Source organism: Cyprinus carpio, unplaced genomic scaffold (genome assembly GCF_018340385.1).
Source record: "Cyprinus carpio isolate SPL01 unplaced genomic scaffold, ASM1834038v1 S000006701, whole genome shotgun sequence".
Classification (NCBI taxonomy): Eukaryota; Metazoa; Chordata; class Actinopteri; order Cypriniformes; family Cyprinidae; genus Cyprinus; species Cyprinus carpio.
The window spans coordinates 816268-832569 of record NW_024879310.1 but is presented as its reverse complement, the minus strand read 5'-3'; the positions used below and the strand labels follow the sequence as shown (position 1 = coordinate 832569).

The 16302-nt window shown below is 39.6% G+C and overlaps 1 protein-coding gene and 1 long non-coding RNA gene across 2 annotated transcripts; one reads left to right on the top strand and one right to left on the bottom strand.

Moving 5' to 3' along the window:
• Positions 1–1303: 1303 nt before the first annotated feature.
• LOC109075262 lies at positions 1304–6086 on the top strand. Its single transcript, XM_042755456.1, has 5 exons — positions 1304–1471; positions 4229–4326; positions 4605–4653; positions 5178–5401; positions 5598–6086. The coding sequence occupies exons 1-5, from the start codon at positions 1465–1467 to the stop codon at positions 5922–5924; spliced, it is 705 nt and encodes a 234-aa protein (XP_042611390.1). The 5' UTR covers positions 1304–1464; the 3' UTR covers positions 5925–6086.
• On the bottom strand, positions 1328–3239 carry LOC122144517. The gene is made up of 2 exons (XR_006159737.1): positions 2647–3239; positions 1328–1523 (listed from the first exon to the last, which is right to left on the bottom strand). It is a non-coding gene; the product is annotated as an uncharacterized LOC122144517 (long non-coding RNA).
• Positions 6087–16302: the final 10216 nt, after the last annotated feature.

Here is a 16302-nt window from a genome sequence, read left to right as displayed (position 1 = left end):
TTCTTTCACATATTCTGCCGAGACGAGCTTAAATTAAGAGGTGTTTGAAGACGTATTTATAAAGCAGGCTATCCCATCTGTGTGTGTGTGTGTGTATATATATATATATATATATATATATATATATATATATATATATATATATATATATATATATATATATATATATATATATATATATATATATATATATATATATATTAATATATATATATTTATTTAATACTTAAATCTCTAATCATTCTTCCGTTTCGAACGAAATTTTCAATTTGTCTGTATACTACATGTCACATGGAGCCATATTCGGACTTCTCTTCTAAGACAAAGAACATCTGCATGTAGGTTAATCATTCTACATGCGTTCAGTCTTAAATACTCGACACGTGTAAATAAACAACGGCATTATGATTTCAGAGGTCTCGAAATGTAAATGTGTCACTTTTCATTTTAATATGGGCTATTTCATAAATAAAAGTGACTAAAGTCAGGTGTGTGAGATTCTGTTTGAGATCAGCACCACTCAGCATCAAACAAAACCTTTCTTATATATTTATTTTAAAGGATTTCAATGATGATAATTATGCAATGATCAATTAAACTGTTGCATTAAAACAAAAATACCCTGAGAAAAGAAATTAATAAATATTATTGTGAACACTGATCGTTTAAGTCTCAGTTAACTTGGCTTTTGATTTTTAAGAATTGCCGAGGACCCTTTCAATTAAATATATAATTATAACTGAATTTATTTCATATTATTTTTTATACCTGCCTCCACTGTCCTAATAACTTGACTTTAGCAGATGTCCCAATTGTTCTGATGACAAACATGGCTGCTATCATATGCCACGCCCACCACTCAATAATCCTTAAAATACTACCTAAATTTGACCCACAAGTCGCAATATTTAATTTTTTTGACAAGACTACCTATTACAGAAGATATTTACAATGTGCCATGGCATGTAAAACTTCATTTGAGCCTTCAGTCTCACTGCAAAGTTGAAATAGTGCTTCTAAGTGAGACTCCAACCACCAACACCAAAAGGATGATAAAATGTTAAAAATATATATTTGGTGGATGTCAAAATGTGAAATAACACAACTTTCTATTAAAAGAGATGTTGTTATATGCACTGTAATAGCGAATATCACTCAGAAATAAGTCTTTTTACGAAGCCTTTGAATATTCAAATTGAAAGTATCGCGCAATCAAATCATTGTCAAATCATTGAGTTCTTGGGGTTTTAAATAGTAGGGATGAGGGCAGAAAAACTCAAACTAAAATATCCCTAGCTATATTACTGTATAATTGTATGTCCTGAGAGTGTTTTGAGGTTACTTTATTGAGACTTTTTAAGACTTTTGTGAATAATTCGTTCTTGCCCATATAACAGAGCAAAGAACTGAAGTTGGGGTATTTTACTGTAGCTCTGCCAGAGATTTCCTCCTTTTCAGACCAATATGTCTGGTAAGTAAAAATTTATTTTTCTTTCATGTAAGATGTTTTCTTCTTCAGCAACCTGAAAAACATTGAGAGAGAAAAAATGTATTAATTAAAACAATTAAACACATTGGTAAACATTTCTTGGAATTGTACAGGTCAAAACTTAAGTCTTACTAATATTTTAAAACAGCAAACATATGAAGGATTACGTTTAAACAAATTGGTGCATTTTTATGTATACAGTTAATTGAATAGATGTGCTACATTAAATGTATTTCTTGCAGTTTAATGGGAATAATGGGCTAATATTTCTAGTGATTAATTCAAGTTCAAGCTTTATTCATAGCTTGAATTATCTGTCTGCTTTGTATTTTTTGCTCAGCTTTTCTTCAAGCAAAACTGAACATGGATTTATCTGAAGATTTATTCACTGTGTTATATTTTAAACATGAACTGAATGCAATGCTTTTCCTGAATAACCAGCAGTAGGCTGAACGATGACTGAATATAATTTCGACATTTTAACCAGAATCCAAACTTTGCTTCAGAGCGCATATGAATACTTCTTAAAATAGCTAGGTTTAGCTGTCAATAAGCTCATCAAAACACTGCCGAGGGACGTTTTTGCAGTTTTCTCAAGCTCAGCGTAGCCAACATTTTGCCCTCTGTAAACTCAACTGCCTCCATGAACTCAGCCATGGCGTGGCGTTGTTTTGAATCACTTATGTTCAGACAGAATTTTTATATATACTAGCTATATTAACGCGGATCAGGAAGACGTCCCACTGTGTATGTCTTCACGGGGCTGAACAACCAATTAAAAAATTAGGAAAGAAGGACAACTATTTTCCATCTTCCATTTCCATTTTTTACACATTTCATTTTGGGGGAAGTTATTAGGCGCGGCTTCACTCATATAGGAAGAGATAAGAGGACTGCCCATTAACAATATCAAGAAATAGCCTAACTTCACATTTACCGAGCGGATAGCAAAAACTAACTTGGACCCCGGACGTTTTTAGGGAATTTAAAACAACTGCTGCTTATCGACAGCGCCCTCGTAAACAAATTGGGCGTCGGTCCAGCAAATCTAAACGGGTTTTCTGTTGGACACCGGCTTGAGTTAACCATCTATTTTTCAATGTACATTCTTTGTTCTCATGTATGCGGCTTTTACTGTAATAAGAGGGTTTACTTACGGCTGTCATTCGTAGAGGCGTCTACAGAGGAAGCTTCTCTTTCTCCTCGTCTCGCAAGCAGAGGTTTACAGTGTTTTCACTTCGCTCCCACGAACCCAACTTTGTGCGCCTTTGTGCTCTCGAGTAAAACTGTCAATAATTAGGCTAGATTAGGCTACTCGCCAGTTTAGTCGGGTTTTAATGTACAGCTACAAGAAACTACACTGCTCGAACTCCAAATTAAAACCGTCGTCCCGAGGCAAAGATGGCTGGAGAGCATGTTTCTCGAAATTCTCTACAGTCTATTGTAATCCGAAACTAACCCATTCACTGCCGGACTGTGCGCTCAGACAAATGCAGTCTTAACTGGGAAGACGGGCATAGTTTTTAATCTTGTGTGATATCTTATCTTATAGCTACTTATTGGCGTTTTTTCAATGGCATATGGAAAAAAGCAAATGCTATCTGTGGATGGTGAAACATGTAGAGGGGCAGTGACAAGGATGTCAAAGATTATAAATAGGAGAAATATTCTAAAGATCTACTAAATAGATGTGCCAAGGACTTGATGTGGCTTCATTCATTTTCATTAAAAACATACATACATACATACATACATACATACATACATATATATATATATATATATAGATATATATATATATATATATATATATATATATATATATATATATATATATATATATATATTATATATAATATTTTCGTTTTATGACTCTAAAATAACAAGTGGTGTAATGCATTAAGTAAAAAGTGGCAAAATATTACTTTCCTTGCAACTTCATTTTGACAACCAGATCGTTTTTTTTTTTTCACAAGTTTTAAACACATTTTACACAACGTAAAACAACTAAATTGTTTCCCACACAGACATTCATTTTCCCCCAATAAAAATATTTAATTTATATATATGTACTCTATATCAAAATTTAGATAATGAATGCATGTTCTTCATAGAAGAGATCACTTCACTGACCCAGAAATATTGTCTTAAATAAAAGATGAATGAAAGTGAAGTGACATTCAGCCAAGTATGGTGACCCATACTCAGAATTTGTGCTCTGCATTTAACCCATCCGAAATGCACACACACACAGAGCAGTGAACACACACACACTGTGAACACACACCCGGAGCAGTGGGCAGCCATTATGCTGCGGCGCCCGGGGAGCAGTTGGGGGTTCGATGCCTTGCTCAAGGGCACCTAAGTCGTGGTATTGAAGGTGGAGAGAGAACTGTACATGCCACTACCTCCACTCACAATTCAGTCCGGCCCGAGACTAGAACTCACAACCCTTCCACTAACTGACGATCACTTTAATAAAAAAAGATTATAAAAACTCTTAAAAGTCACTTCACTGACCCAGAAATATTGTCTTAAATAAAAGATGAATGTAAAAACTCTGATATCAATAGGCTACGTTAACATTTTCCTTTATGCAAAATAAAAATAGTGTTTTGTTTTGTTTTTTTCTGCACAGACTGCTTTACAGATAATCTGAATTTGGACAAAAATATTTAAAATTAATGCCAGTGGTGAATGAAAATGAAATAAAACTTTCTGGCTTTTTTTTTATTCTAGCAGATAAGCCCAAGGTGTACCAGGGTGTGCGTGTGAAGACCACTGTTAAGGAGTTACTGCAGAAGCACAGAGCCCTGCAGGCACAGAAAACCGCAACGGTAAACAATGGTGTTGAATACCAATAAAGCTCATAAGTCAGACACTACTGACGTATAAGTTTATGGTAGCCAAACTAAAACGAAGCCTGGTCAGTGCAATACCAAATTTAATCACCAAGCATATGTCTTAAAGCACCACGCCCCCTCAGGCCTATCTGTGCTCGAGGTTTCAGTCGATACCACATAACTGTACAAACTAACTGTTTTTCAACTGAACGAAAGCAGTAATGAATATTTTCCCTTGCTTCTCTCTCTCTTTTACAATTGCAATCCTACAGAAATCACAAGCCATGGCTGCTCGCGATGTCTGCTCTACGACCATGAATAGTAAGTTTAAAATACTAACAAATTAACTGGACGGCGATAACTGATAGTAATCTCAATCTTGTCCCATGTAGTCAAGGCATTTCACACAGCTGTTTACAAAAGCATCAGATTTCAGTAAACTTACAAGCACCTTTTGTGGATATTGAAAATGTAGCTAAGAAACCTTCTGCCTGCTAACATGTAAGAGCTTGAATTTTAATCAGGAAACCTGAGACAAAGACAAAACGAATTCATACTGACTGCATGCAACTTACTATTTTCCAAAATAGAAACCCTTTTCATCCACCGCCAGGCATCAGCTCTACATTTACAATCTTGTAGGGGAAAAAAGAAATAAAACAACAATGACACCTACATCTATGTGTTCCTTACAGATCCGTGAATGATCTCCTTTTTATAAACTACTATTCAAATGTGATTTAGCTGTTTGGCTGATGGTCTCGTGACATCATCTCAAGTCTTGCTGGCCTAATTTAAATGTTCTCCTGTGCTCAAGCCAGTATTTTCTTCTGTCTTACCCACAGCCCACCTTGATGTCTTTGGAATGCAAGCTCCAGAGCCCTATTTCCAGACACGTCCCTTTACCGAAAATGTCAATATCCCGATGGAGAATGCTTATGATCATCAACAAATGATGCACCTGATGCCACATGAGACTTTCAGCGGCAGTAATTTCGTGTGTCCCACTTCTTCGCAGTGGTCTAATGGATATATTCCTTCTAACACGGACCTCTATGGTACTAGCCTGGTATGTGTTTGGTACTTTTATTTTTTAGTAAACCTTTTTTTTTTTTTTTTTTTTTTTTTTTTTTTTTTTTGGCATTTGGCATTTGGCATTTGGACGTTTCTGATGCTTAAGTATGTTGTCACTAAAAATAAAATCATGCGTGCAGCGTAGGCCTATTTAATAAATAATTTTGGTGCTTTTAAAATGTTTTCCTCAGGTATCGAGATCACCCTCTGATACTTTCAATCTCCCAAGTCCAGTCGACTACAACAGTTACTCTCCCCCTCAGTCCAACTCTTCATCTTCTTCGTGCTACAGCTCTCCAACGCGGATGGATTTGAGCTCTAGTTTCTCTCCAGAAAATTACCACTATCAGCATTGCAACCTACAGAATTGCTTTTGTCTTTCGCATTGGTCCAATCTGCAGGAAGGCATGGCAACCTCGGAGTTTGCGCCCTACGGCTCTTCAGACTGTTTGTATTCATATGGCGACGACAGTTATTTCAGAAGGGATACTTCAAACTCAGAGATGTGTTTCTTATAAAATGCATTTTGAAGCTCTTTGCGCGAAAATTCAGTGTCATAATTGATTTATTTGAATGCATTTGTTGTATTTTAGATTAGATAAAAGAACAAGCAGTGATAGAATGCATGATTTACAAATTATTCATTTATCTTTTCTACAATAAACATATTTTTTTCGTAATTATACTGGCATTGGGGAAATATTTCAGATTTACAGCGTGCAGTTTCTGTTTTCACTCTTGAAATGTACATCGGAGCTTCGATAGTTTTTTTTTTTTTTACGTACAAATACAGCTGTGGTACTGAGGGCTCATTTATTGTTTTGTATATCAACATTCGACATTATGAAAAATACCAGAAGAAAGCTTAACAATGTGTTATTTATAAAAACAGATTTTGTCCTGTAACTACAGCTGTTAACATTTTTATTTGCTCCTAACAAATACACTGTAAATGTCAACTCACACCGAAAACATAAGTTTAATCGTCTTCATTATTGTAAAGTAAAAACAAAGCATGCATTGCACTTTTTCAACCACTTTACTGATTAAATATAAAGCTCACAAAATTAGTTCATTTGCAGAAGTTGTTTCTTATAAGAATATTTGATGATTTAAGATTTATCTCACACCACAAACTGATCATGGAACAAGAAGTCATTTTCACACACTTTCACCAAAAGATAAAATGGAATGAAAGTCGCAGCCCCGTTTACTGAAGTTCAGAAGAAGCTAAATTAAAAAAAAGACAACATGAATCCCACAAACTGCATTTAATGTAGCGATATCTCAAGAGCTTAACAATTCCACATGTATAAAATGGTAAACTGCTCAGGGACAATCGTATCATATATAAAACATGATTTCTAAACGATAAGCAGTATAGGGCCTATACACACTCAAAGGCTATTCACTTTAAGTTTTCCAAAAATATAAAATAGAAATCAATTCATGCTTGGATATCTGTTTTTAAACATGTCGAGACATCAATATGTGTCTTTAACTTTGGAACATGGCACGACTTAATCAGTAAACGGTCACGCAATGGTGTATTCATTAACTATAGAAATCGGGAATGTTTTGCAGTCAAACAGAAGGGTGTGTACAGTGATCCAGAATTGGCAGACGCACACGCTTTGTACCCGCTGCTCACCAACTTGGAATTCCCCTCGGGAAAGCAAAGGACAAGGAAGTCTTCCTTTAGCCACACGTTGACTTCTTTTTTACTTGAACTGCTTTCCCTCCCACTTCTGCACAACGTGATGTCTGATCGCGGAACTGATCCCAGCACACACGTCTTCGTCTGACAAAATAAATAAATAAAATAATAACAAACAAGGTTATTGTTATTTTTCTCATAGAGTGCAGTCCAGCAATATAATTTCCATCAGACTTTAAGCACGCGGATGGACTAGTCCGGGAAGCTCCAGTTCAAACTGGTTACGTTTTTGTAGGGAAACGAAAAGGATTTCTGACTTTTTCACCTCAGTATAGTCTAAATGAGCTATGAAAAAATCCGCACCCAAATGTAGCGGGATCTTGTGCGTCAGTGGTTGCGTAATGCTCATCTTTGTGATTGGCCGCTACACCTATCCGATGAGCGTCCTTGCAAGATCTCTCATTAAAGTTATGTCGGCTCAGTTAACTGTTGCTGAATTAAGAATAGTAAGAGTATTTTAAGAGTCAGTAATATTGTATAAGAAAAGGACGGTTTCATGTAGCAACAAAATCACTTTACATTCAATATTTTATTTATTGCTTAATGCAGCTCTTGAATGTACAAGAATAAAGTTACACATATAAACGGCTATACTATTTAAATACCAAAGTGGCGGTCTATATATTTTTATCAGTTTTCTTTTCATAAACATGAGACAATATAACACTAGGGTTACATGAATAGAGTCTGTTATAAAACAAACAAACAAACAAACAAACAAACAAACAAACAAACCAGCAGAACACATATTTGTGAGCACTGGCGGATATTAAGGTGAATAAATCATCGTTTTCATTTGTGAATCCGGCTGAACGTGAAACAGCTGTGTCCTCATCAGGGCACGCGCAGCCCCTCTGTCAGGGGTGCAACTCTGGTCTAACAGCTGGGGGGTGGGGGACGGGGCAAAACTGAGGTTTGGGTTTTAGTCAGTTTTCATTTCAGTTGCAACATACCATTTTAATATGCAATTCAATTGTAATATGCAAAATAACCACCCCCCAGGAATTTATTAACCGTTTTTAATGACTCATGTAACCTTGCATTTTAATAAATAATACATAAAGACAAGTAAACAGTCAGTAATAAATTAACAAATTATAGCAATAGCCAGGCCCGGACTGGCCATCGGGAGCACCGGGAGAATTCCCGGTGGCCTGGCGGCTGCCCTGTTTTTTTCTTCTTTTTTTTGTTGTTGTTGTTTTGTTAAGCTATTATTATTATAAATATTTATCCCTTCTCAATGTACCAAAGTGATCATTTCCGATTTTTTTTTCATACGATAATAAACCGATAATAAATCATTATCGTTTAGTGTTGTCTGGCAGCGCTGCACTATACGAATCAGTTCACGTCTGTTCCGTGCTTCAGTCAAACGGCTCCGAACAGAACCGACGCGCGGGACTCCGTGAAAGAGAGGAAGCGGCCAGAAGAAGCAGTGAAATGTAGCAACATCAATGATCTGTTCAGGGTTCAAGTGCAGCCAGTGCCGGACTGGGACGCAATTTCAGGCAGGGAAATCTCACACTCATCCAGGCCACACAGAAAAAAAGGGGCCAAAATTGTACCTTTTGGGGTAAAACAGCTTGTTACTGAGCGCTACTCTCTGAGACATCTTTGCACTTTTTTTTTTTTGTTTACCCCTAATATGTACATAATTGAAGTATATCGTAGGCCTACCTTTTTTTTTTTTTTTTTTTTTTTTAACTGTCACTTCTTTACCAGCAGACAAGGGCGATTCTAGGATTTTCATTTTAAAATGGAGCCCCCAATAAGAGTATAATAATAATAAATATAATAATAAATAAAGTAAAACAATGTTTGACTAATAGGTTAGGGTGGTTTACTAAACCAGTTGCAGTAATTGCATAAGTTAGATGGGTATAACATTTGAGTACTGAATAAGCCAAATACAAGTCTTCCTGATGACACACACACACACACACACACACACACACACACACACACACACACACTCACACACACACACACACACACACACACACACACACACACACACACACACAAACACAAACACAAACACAATTAACCAAACCAATTGAAGTATTCCACAGTATTGCATTACAAACACAAAATTGTACTGTTTGCATTTCGAAACAAACCCTTTTCTATGCTCAAGTAGGTCTGTCACTGTCTTAAAACATTTCTGTGCCTGACTTAGTTAATGCCACATGCACTGTATTATGTTTTATATTGAAAGATCAATTTTCAAATGAAAATAGAAACATGATCGTTTTATAAAGTATGCGTTCATATGTGTTAAGGGCTACATTTTCGCTGAGGAAACAGCTGTGGTGTGGTGAGGGGTGAACACAGCTAAAACTTTACAGTAGATGGTAAACCGATTGCTCCCCATGACATTTTGTAAACTGTATTTAGGACAAAGAACTGCACAGATGCAGATATTATAACAATCTATCGATAAACATAGGGCTGAACAATTAATCGAATTTCTAATCACGATTACAATTATGGATGCCACAATTACTTAATCGTTCAAAGCTGCAATTAATCGTTCAAAGTCCACTTATGTTGTTCTGTCTGCTAAAGATGCGTTTTTTTCTTTCTACATGTTATCTTAAAGGTTTTTCCCATTATTATAATTTTAGTTTTAGAATAACATTTTAATACCATTCATATTTTTATTTTTTTATAACCAATCCGAATTATAGTTGACACTTGAGGCTTTAAGGGGTCATATGACGTTCTTAAAAAGAACATTATTTGGTGTATTTGGTGTAATGCAATGTGTTTAAGGTAATAATAATAATAATAATAATAATAATAATAATAATAATAATAATAAACATTATTTTCCATATAATGTACTTTATTTTTACTCCTCTATGCCCCGCCTTTTTGAAACGCTTAGATTTTTACAAAGCTTGTCTTTCTGAAAAGCGAGGCGTTCCGGTGCATTGTGATTGGCCGAATGCGTGTGATGGAAATGTTACGCCCCTTACCATACTGTGATGCCGTCTCCCAGTAAGACCAGACAAAACTAATAAAACCTATTACAGAGGAGGCATTTGTTGCATCCAGTGGGGACATACTTACTTATTATAATGACTTATACTGTCTTTTTACCTTGCTATCACACCGCATAAACATAAAACCATGTCTGCATTTGTGATCAGAGAAAAGACAAACAAGTTCTGCTCTACCCTGCTCAAAACTCGCATTTGAATAATCAGTGGCAAATTCTTTAAATATAAAAAACGTACTTACAGGTTGTGAGTCAGAAGTGCCAGACTGTCCTTGCAAAGTTGGAACTGCCCCACTTTATAAAAACAGCCTTTGTTCCACAGACGCATTGTTCTGGTTTAGGAAACAGTCCTTAGCCTCCATAAAATGCGCTGCACACATCTGTATATTTGGGTTGAACTGTTCTGGAACAGTGTTGTTTACAACTTAACCACTGATTTCTAGTTGTGTCCTCTTTTGGAAGGCCAAACAAAGTAGTTTAGCTTTTACAACAAAACACAGCGTCTTCACAACATGGCAGCGGGGGCATCAGGAGACTAAAAGTTACCCTTCTTTCTTTGCATGAACATTTGGGCGGCGTTAAAATTTTGTCATTATTCACTTACCCCCATGTGGTTCCAAACCCCTAAAAGCTTCGTTCGTCTTCGGAACAAAATTTAAGATATTTTGGATGAAAACAGGGAGGCTTGAGACTGTCCCATAGACTGCCAAGTAAATAACAGTGTCAAGGTCCAGGAAAGTATGAAAAGCATCGTCAGAATAGTCCATCTGCCATCAGTGGTTCAACCGTAATGTTATGAAGCGAGACAGTACTTTTTGTACAGGAAGAAAAAAAATAACGACTTTATTCAACAATTCCTCTCCTCTGTGTCTCTCCAAATCAGCATAGCGCCTTTTTGGCAAATCTGAGCTGTAGGCAGGCGCTGTATGCTCTTCTGTGTCAGCCGCGCTGCGCTGATGCGCTGTTTGCTTTCAAACCAAAGCATAAATACATGTAAAAAAAACATGTGGCGCCATCCAACCATCCTTGTGGCGCGGGTGATACAGAAGAGCATATGCCGCCTGCATACAGCTCAGATAAAGCCATTGTTTTTGCATAAAGCCATTATTTTTGTTTTCTTCCTGTACAAAAAGTATTCTTGTGGCTTCATAACATTATGGTTGAACCACTGATGGCAGATGGACTATTCTGACGATGCTTTTCATACTTTCCTGGACCTTGACACTGTTATTTATTGGTAGTCTATGGGACAGTCTCTCAGGCATACCAGTTTTCATCCAAAATATCTTAAACTGTGTTTCGAAGACGAATGAAGCTTTTACGGGTTTGGAACGACATGGGGGTAAGTGAATAATGACAAAATTTTAATTTTGCGGCGGAGTAACCCTTTAACTTTTATAAAGAATATCTCTTTGGATTTGAAACTTTAGTCTTTGCAACTTTACAGATCTTCTTTATGCACCTACAGAGCTTGTAACACTCCAAAGAGGAAGAAACAATTTAAATAGCATCATATGACCCCTTTAATACTATAGAAAAGCACTAAAAGCTTTCAGTTAGAGTGTTTTCAGCTTGTTTATTTTCATATAAAAATATGGAATGCATTTGCATCAACAACGGTATAAACATCATTCATTGTAAATTGTGTTAATCGTAATTAATAATCGCAATTACAATTTCAAGGGAATAATGGACAATTATGATTTTTGTCACAATCTTGCAGACCAAGACAAACACACACCTTGTCCTCTGTTCCTCGCTCTGCTCCGCTGCGCTCTGATTATTAAAGAACTCGCTGAAAGACGGGGAGGAGCCGAAGTCTGCCGCCGTTTTCATAAGAAATTTAAAGGGGACTGAAGCGATTACGAATTCGTGAACAGTTTATGGAGCTAATCGCAACAAAAAACCCCACCACAACCACTTCATTTCAATTTGTTAGCACAGAATGTTATTTATCTTAAAATGACTTACGTACTCTAGATTTAACAAAACTATATTTCATACAAATACACTACAGTCAAACATTTTTGAACAGTAAGATTTTTTTTTAAAGACGTCTCTTCTGCTCACCAATCATTTATTTGATCCAAAGTACAGCAAGAGCAGTAATATTGTGAAATATTTTTAGTATTTAAAACAACTGCTTCTGCTTTCTATTTAAATATATTTTAAAATGTAATTTATTCCTGTGATCAAAAAGGTGCAGCACCATTACTCCAGCCTTCAGTGTCACATGATCCTTCAGAAATCATTCTGATATGATCATTTGCTGTTCAAGAAACATTATTATTATCAGGGCCGCTGCTGGCCAAATGGGTGCCCTAAGCAGGATTGTATTGTTGTGCCCCCCTTCCTCAAATATTATGAAAAAAGAAGAAGAAGAAGAAGAAGAAGAAGAAGAAGGAGAAACTACCAAAGGGGTCAAAATAGAACTTTAATAATAAAAAAAAGTCAATAAATAAATAAATAGTATCAATTGTAGCTCTCGAAAGTTACCTATGGCTATGACTTTTTAAATACAGTTGTCTAATTTATTTCATAGTCTCAAGCATTCAGAAATCATGCAAAAGAAAATTAAGCAGTTTATTTTTATAGGGGTTGTGATGTCCACATGTTTTTTTGAAGACACTGGACTGTGTCATCTATAGCAAAAGGGTGTCCAAAAATGAAAGATTAAGTGAATATTTGAATTAAATGTTTGGCCAATGGCCTAATCAAGGATTTGATTGTCCTGTAAGTGTAGCAGCAGCAATTACCCATTGGCTCCCTTTGCAGGCATTTGCAATAACATGTTGTAGTACGTTCGTGAGAGGAAAGGAAGAGGACAAAGGGGTCGGCTGGACTGCTGACGAATTTATTAACTCAAAATACTCTTTATAAACACCAATGGTGACTTTTACTCTGACATCAACACAGACACGATCGCACAACACTTCCGGGTTACTCGTTCCGGTTCCGTTTCTGGTTCGCGTCAGCAGTCCGTCTCTCTCTCGACTGCTTCTGTCTCTCCTGGCGTTTTATACTCTCTCCACGCCAATTACTGAAACAAGAGACAGGTGTTGATCATTTTTGCCCAAACCACTCACTTACAGTTCGTCTCCTGATTCTCTCTCCCGCTGCAGACTTCGCTAAACCACGCCCCCCCTGCCACATACCCCCACCGCCCGACTCAGGCCGGGGAGCCATCCGGCCTGCAGCCCCCCCCCTCCTTTCTGGAGAGGAAGTAGGCCACCGCCATCTGAACACCCGGCCTGTGGATCACCTTGAACTTAAAAGGCTGTAGAGCCAGATACCAATGAGTGATCTGCGCATTGGTATCCTTCATGCGGTGGAGCCACTGCAGCGGAGCGTGGTCCGAACAGAGGGTGAACTCCCGTCCCAGGAGATAATAGCGGAGGGTGAGGATGGCCCATCTGATGGCAAGGCACTCTTTCTCTATGGTGCTGTACTTAGCCTCTCTCTTCGAGAGCTTCCGGCTAATGTACAGCACCGGCCGTTCCTCCCCCTCTATCTCCTGTGACAGGACTGCACCCAGCCCCCTGTCCGACATGTCCGTCTGCAACAGAGAAGGGAGAGAAAAATCAGGAGAGTGTAACAACGGCCCGCCACACAGGGCAGCCTTTACTTGGGTAAAGGCCTGCTGACACGGCTCCGTCCAATGAACCGTATCTGGCACCTCCTTTTTAGTAAGGTCAGTCAAAGGACTGGTGAGGTCCTTGGGATGTGGGCAGGTTGCAATAGTGGCTGTCTTGTCAATTTGGGGACGCACCTGTGCTTGCCCCAAGTGGAAGCCCATATACCTTACTTCCACACGCCCAATCGCACACTTCTTTGGGTTGGCCGTGAGTCCCGCCCCCCTCAGCGATCCCAGGACAGCCCTCAGATGCTGAATATGCCCCTGCCAATCATTACTAAATATAATGATATCATTCAGGTAGGCAGCCGCATATGCAGCATGGGGCCGCAGAATCTTATCCATGAGGTGCTGAAAGGTAGCCGGTGCCCCGAACAACCCAAATGGAAGGGTAACAAACTGGTGTAATCCAAACGGCGTTGTGAAATCTGTCTTTTCTTTGGATAATGGAGACAAGGGGATCTGCCAATAACCCTTTGTTAAGTCCAATGTCGAATAAAAACGAGCCGTGCCTAGCCGATCAAGCAACTCGTCAACCCGCGGCATTGGATACGTGTCGAATTTCGACACAGCATTCACCTTGCGGTAATCCACACAGAACTGGACTGAGCCGTCTGTTTTCGGAACTAAAACTATCGGGCTCGCCCAGTTACTATTGGATTCTTCTATTACCCCCATGTCCAGAATTGCGCCTAATTCAGCCTGAAACTACCTTTTTCTGTGCTCAGGTAAGCGATACGGCCAGCTGCGAACTACCACGCCCAGCTCGGTCTCGATATGGTGCTGAATCAGGTTAGTACAGCCCGGTAGGGGCGAGAAGATGTCGGCAAACTCTGCCTGTAATTTTGTTAGATCAGTTTCGGGATGGCGAGAGGTGATCTCCCCCTGGGGCCAGGGCGAGGGATTGTGGTTTGACATTCGCCTCTGGTCCGAGATCATCCTCCCCGCCAATCACCGTTGCCAACATCATTCCATTTTTTTAGGAGGTTGAGGTGATAGATCTGACGTGCCTAATTCCTATCGGACCATATTACCTCATAATCGAGATCTCCGACTTGTCGTGCGACCTCAAACGGTCCCTGCCACTTAGCCATTAACTTAGAGCTCGACGTTGGGAGTAATACAAGTACTTTCTCTCCCGGTGCAAATTTGCGTAATCTAGTTCCCCTGTTATACAGCTGGCTCTGGCGGTCCTGGGCTTGTAACAAATTCTCCATTGATAGCCGCCCCAAAGTGTGGAGATTTGTTCTCAAGTCCAGCACATACTGAATTTAATTTTTGCCCTGAGATGGCCCCTCCTCCTAAGTTTCTCTCAGTACATCCAGCACCCCTCGGGGCTGGCGTCCATAGAGAAGCTCAAAGGGGGAAAACCCCGTGGAGGCTTGTGGGACCTCTCGCACAGCGAATAACAAGGGCTCTAGCCACTTATCCCAATTCTTGCCATCTTCTTGAACGAATTTACGGATCATGGATTTAAGTGTGCGATTAATCGTTCGACCAGGCCGTCGGTCTGTGGGTGATAGACGCTAGTTTGAATCGATTTAATGCCCAATAATCCGTACAGTTCGCGTAGCGTACGTGACATAAACGCCGTGCCCTGATCGGTGAGGATCTCTTTCGGAACCCCCACCCGGGAGATAAGACGAAACAGGGCATCCACAACACTCTTAGCAGAAATGTTGCGGAGGGCCACTGCTTCAGGATATCGTGTTGCATAGTCAACTATGACTAATGCAAAAGCGATGTCCCCGTGCAGATCGCTCTAATGGCCCGATGAGGTCCATACCAATTCTCTCGAAGGGGACCTGCATTAAGGGAAGGGGGCGCAAAGGTGCTTTTGGGGCGGCCGGGGGATTCACCAACTGACATTCCGGACAAGACGCGCACCACCTGCGCACGTTGTCGTGAATGCCTGGCCAAAAGAAACGGGTCATGAGGCCTGTCCCAAATGGCCCGCCATAGGATTAGAATGAGCCGCATGGAAAAGCATTTCCCTGCGGCTCTTCGGAATCAACAACTGGGTTGTATTCACTTTTGTCCGAGCGTCTTGGGTCACTCGATACAACCAATCTCTTAAAATGGCCAAATACGGATAGGTGAGCGGGTGGGCAGGTTGGAGAGGCTGGCCATCAATGGAGCGGACCTGTTGAAAAGCGTGTTTTAATGTCTCATCCTGAGACTGCTCCAGAGGAAAGTGGACCGGGTGGACAGGACCGAGAGAGAGAAGGGGAAGAGAGGGAGAGAGAGAGAGAGATGTTAAGGGTTCGCCGACCCCTGGGCACGCAACCATGTGGTCCTCTGCTAGATAGATGGCCGAGTCCAGTGACGTGGGATGGTGGCACTGGACCCACTCGGCTGTTTTCTTCGGTAGCTGAGCGATGAATTGCTCCAGCACCACGAGGTCGATGAGGTGTTCCACGTCACTTCCCTCGGCCAGTAGCCACTTGTGGCAGGAGTCCCGGAGCTGCTGGGCCATTGCGAAGGGCCGACCGGATTCCCCCAGGTCCAGGGAACGGAACCGCTGGCGATGCAGCTCTGGGG

Bases quoted from the DNA above. Each gene is read 5' to 3' on its own strand.
- LOC109075262 (XM_042755456.1), top strand. The intron at 4,654-5,177 runs GTAAGTTTAAAA...TCTTACCCACAG, and splicing joins CTGCTCTACGACCATGAATA to CCCACCTTGATGTCTTTGGA. The intron at 5,402-5,597 runs GTATGTGTTTGG...TGTTTTCCTCAG, and splicing joins ACCTCTATGGTACTAGCCTG to GTATCGAGATCACCCTCTGA.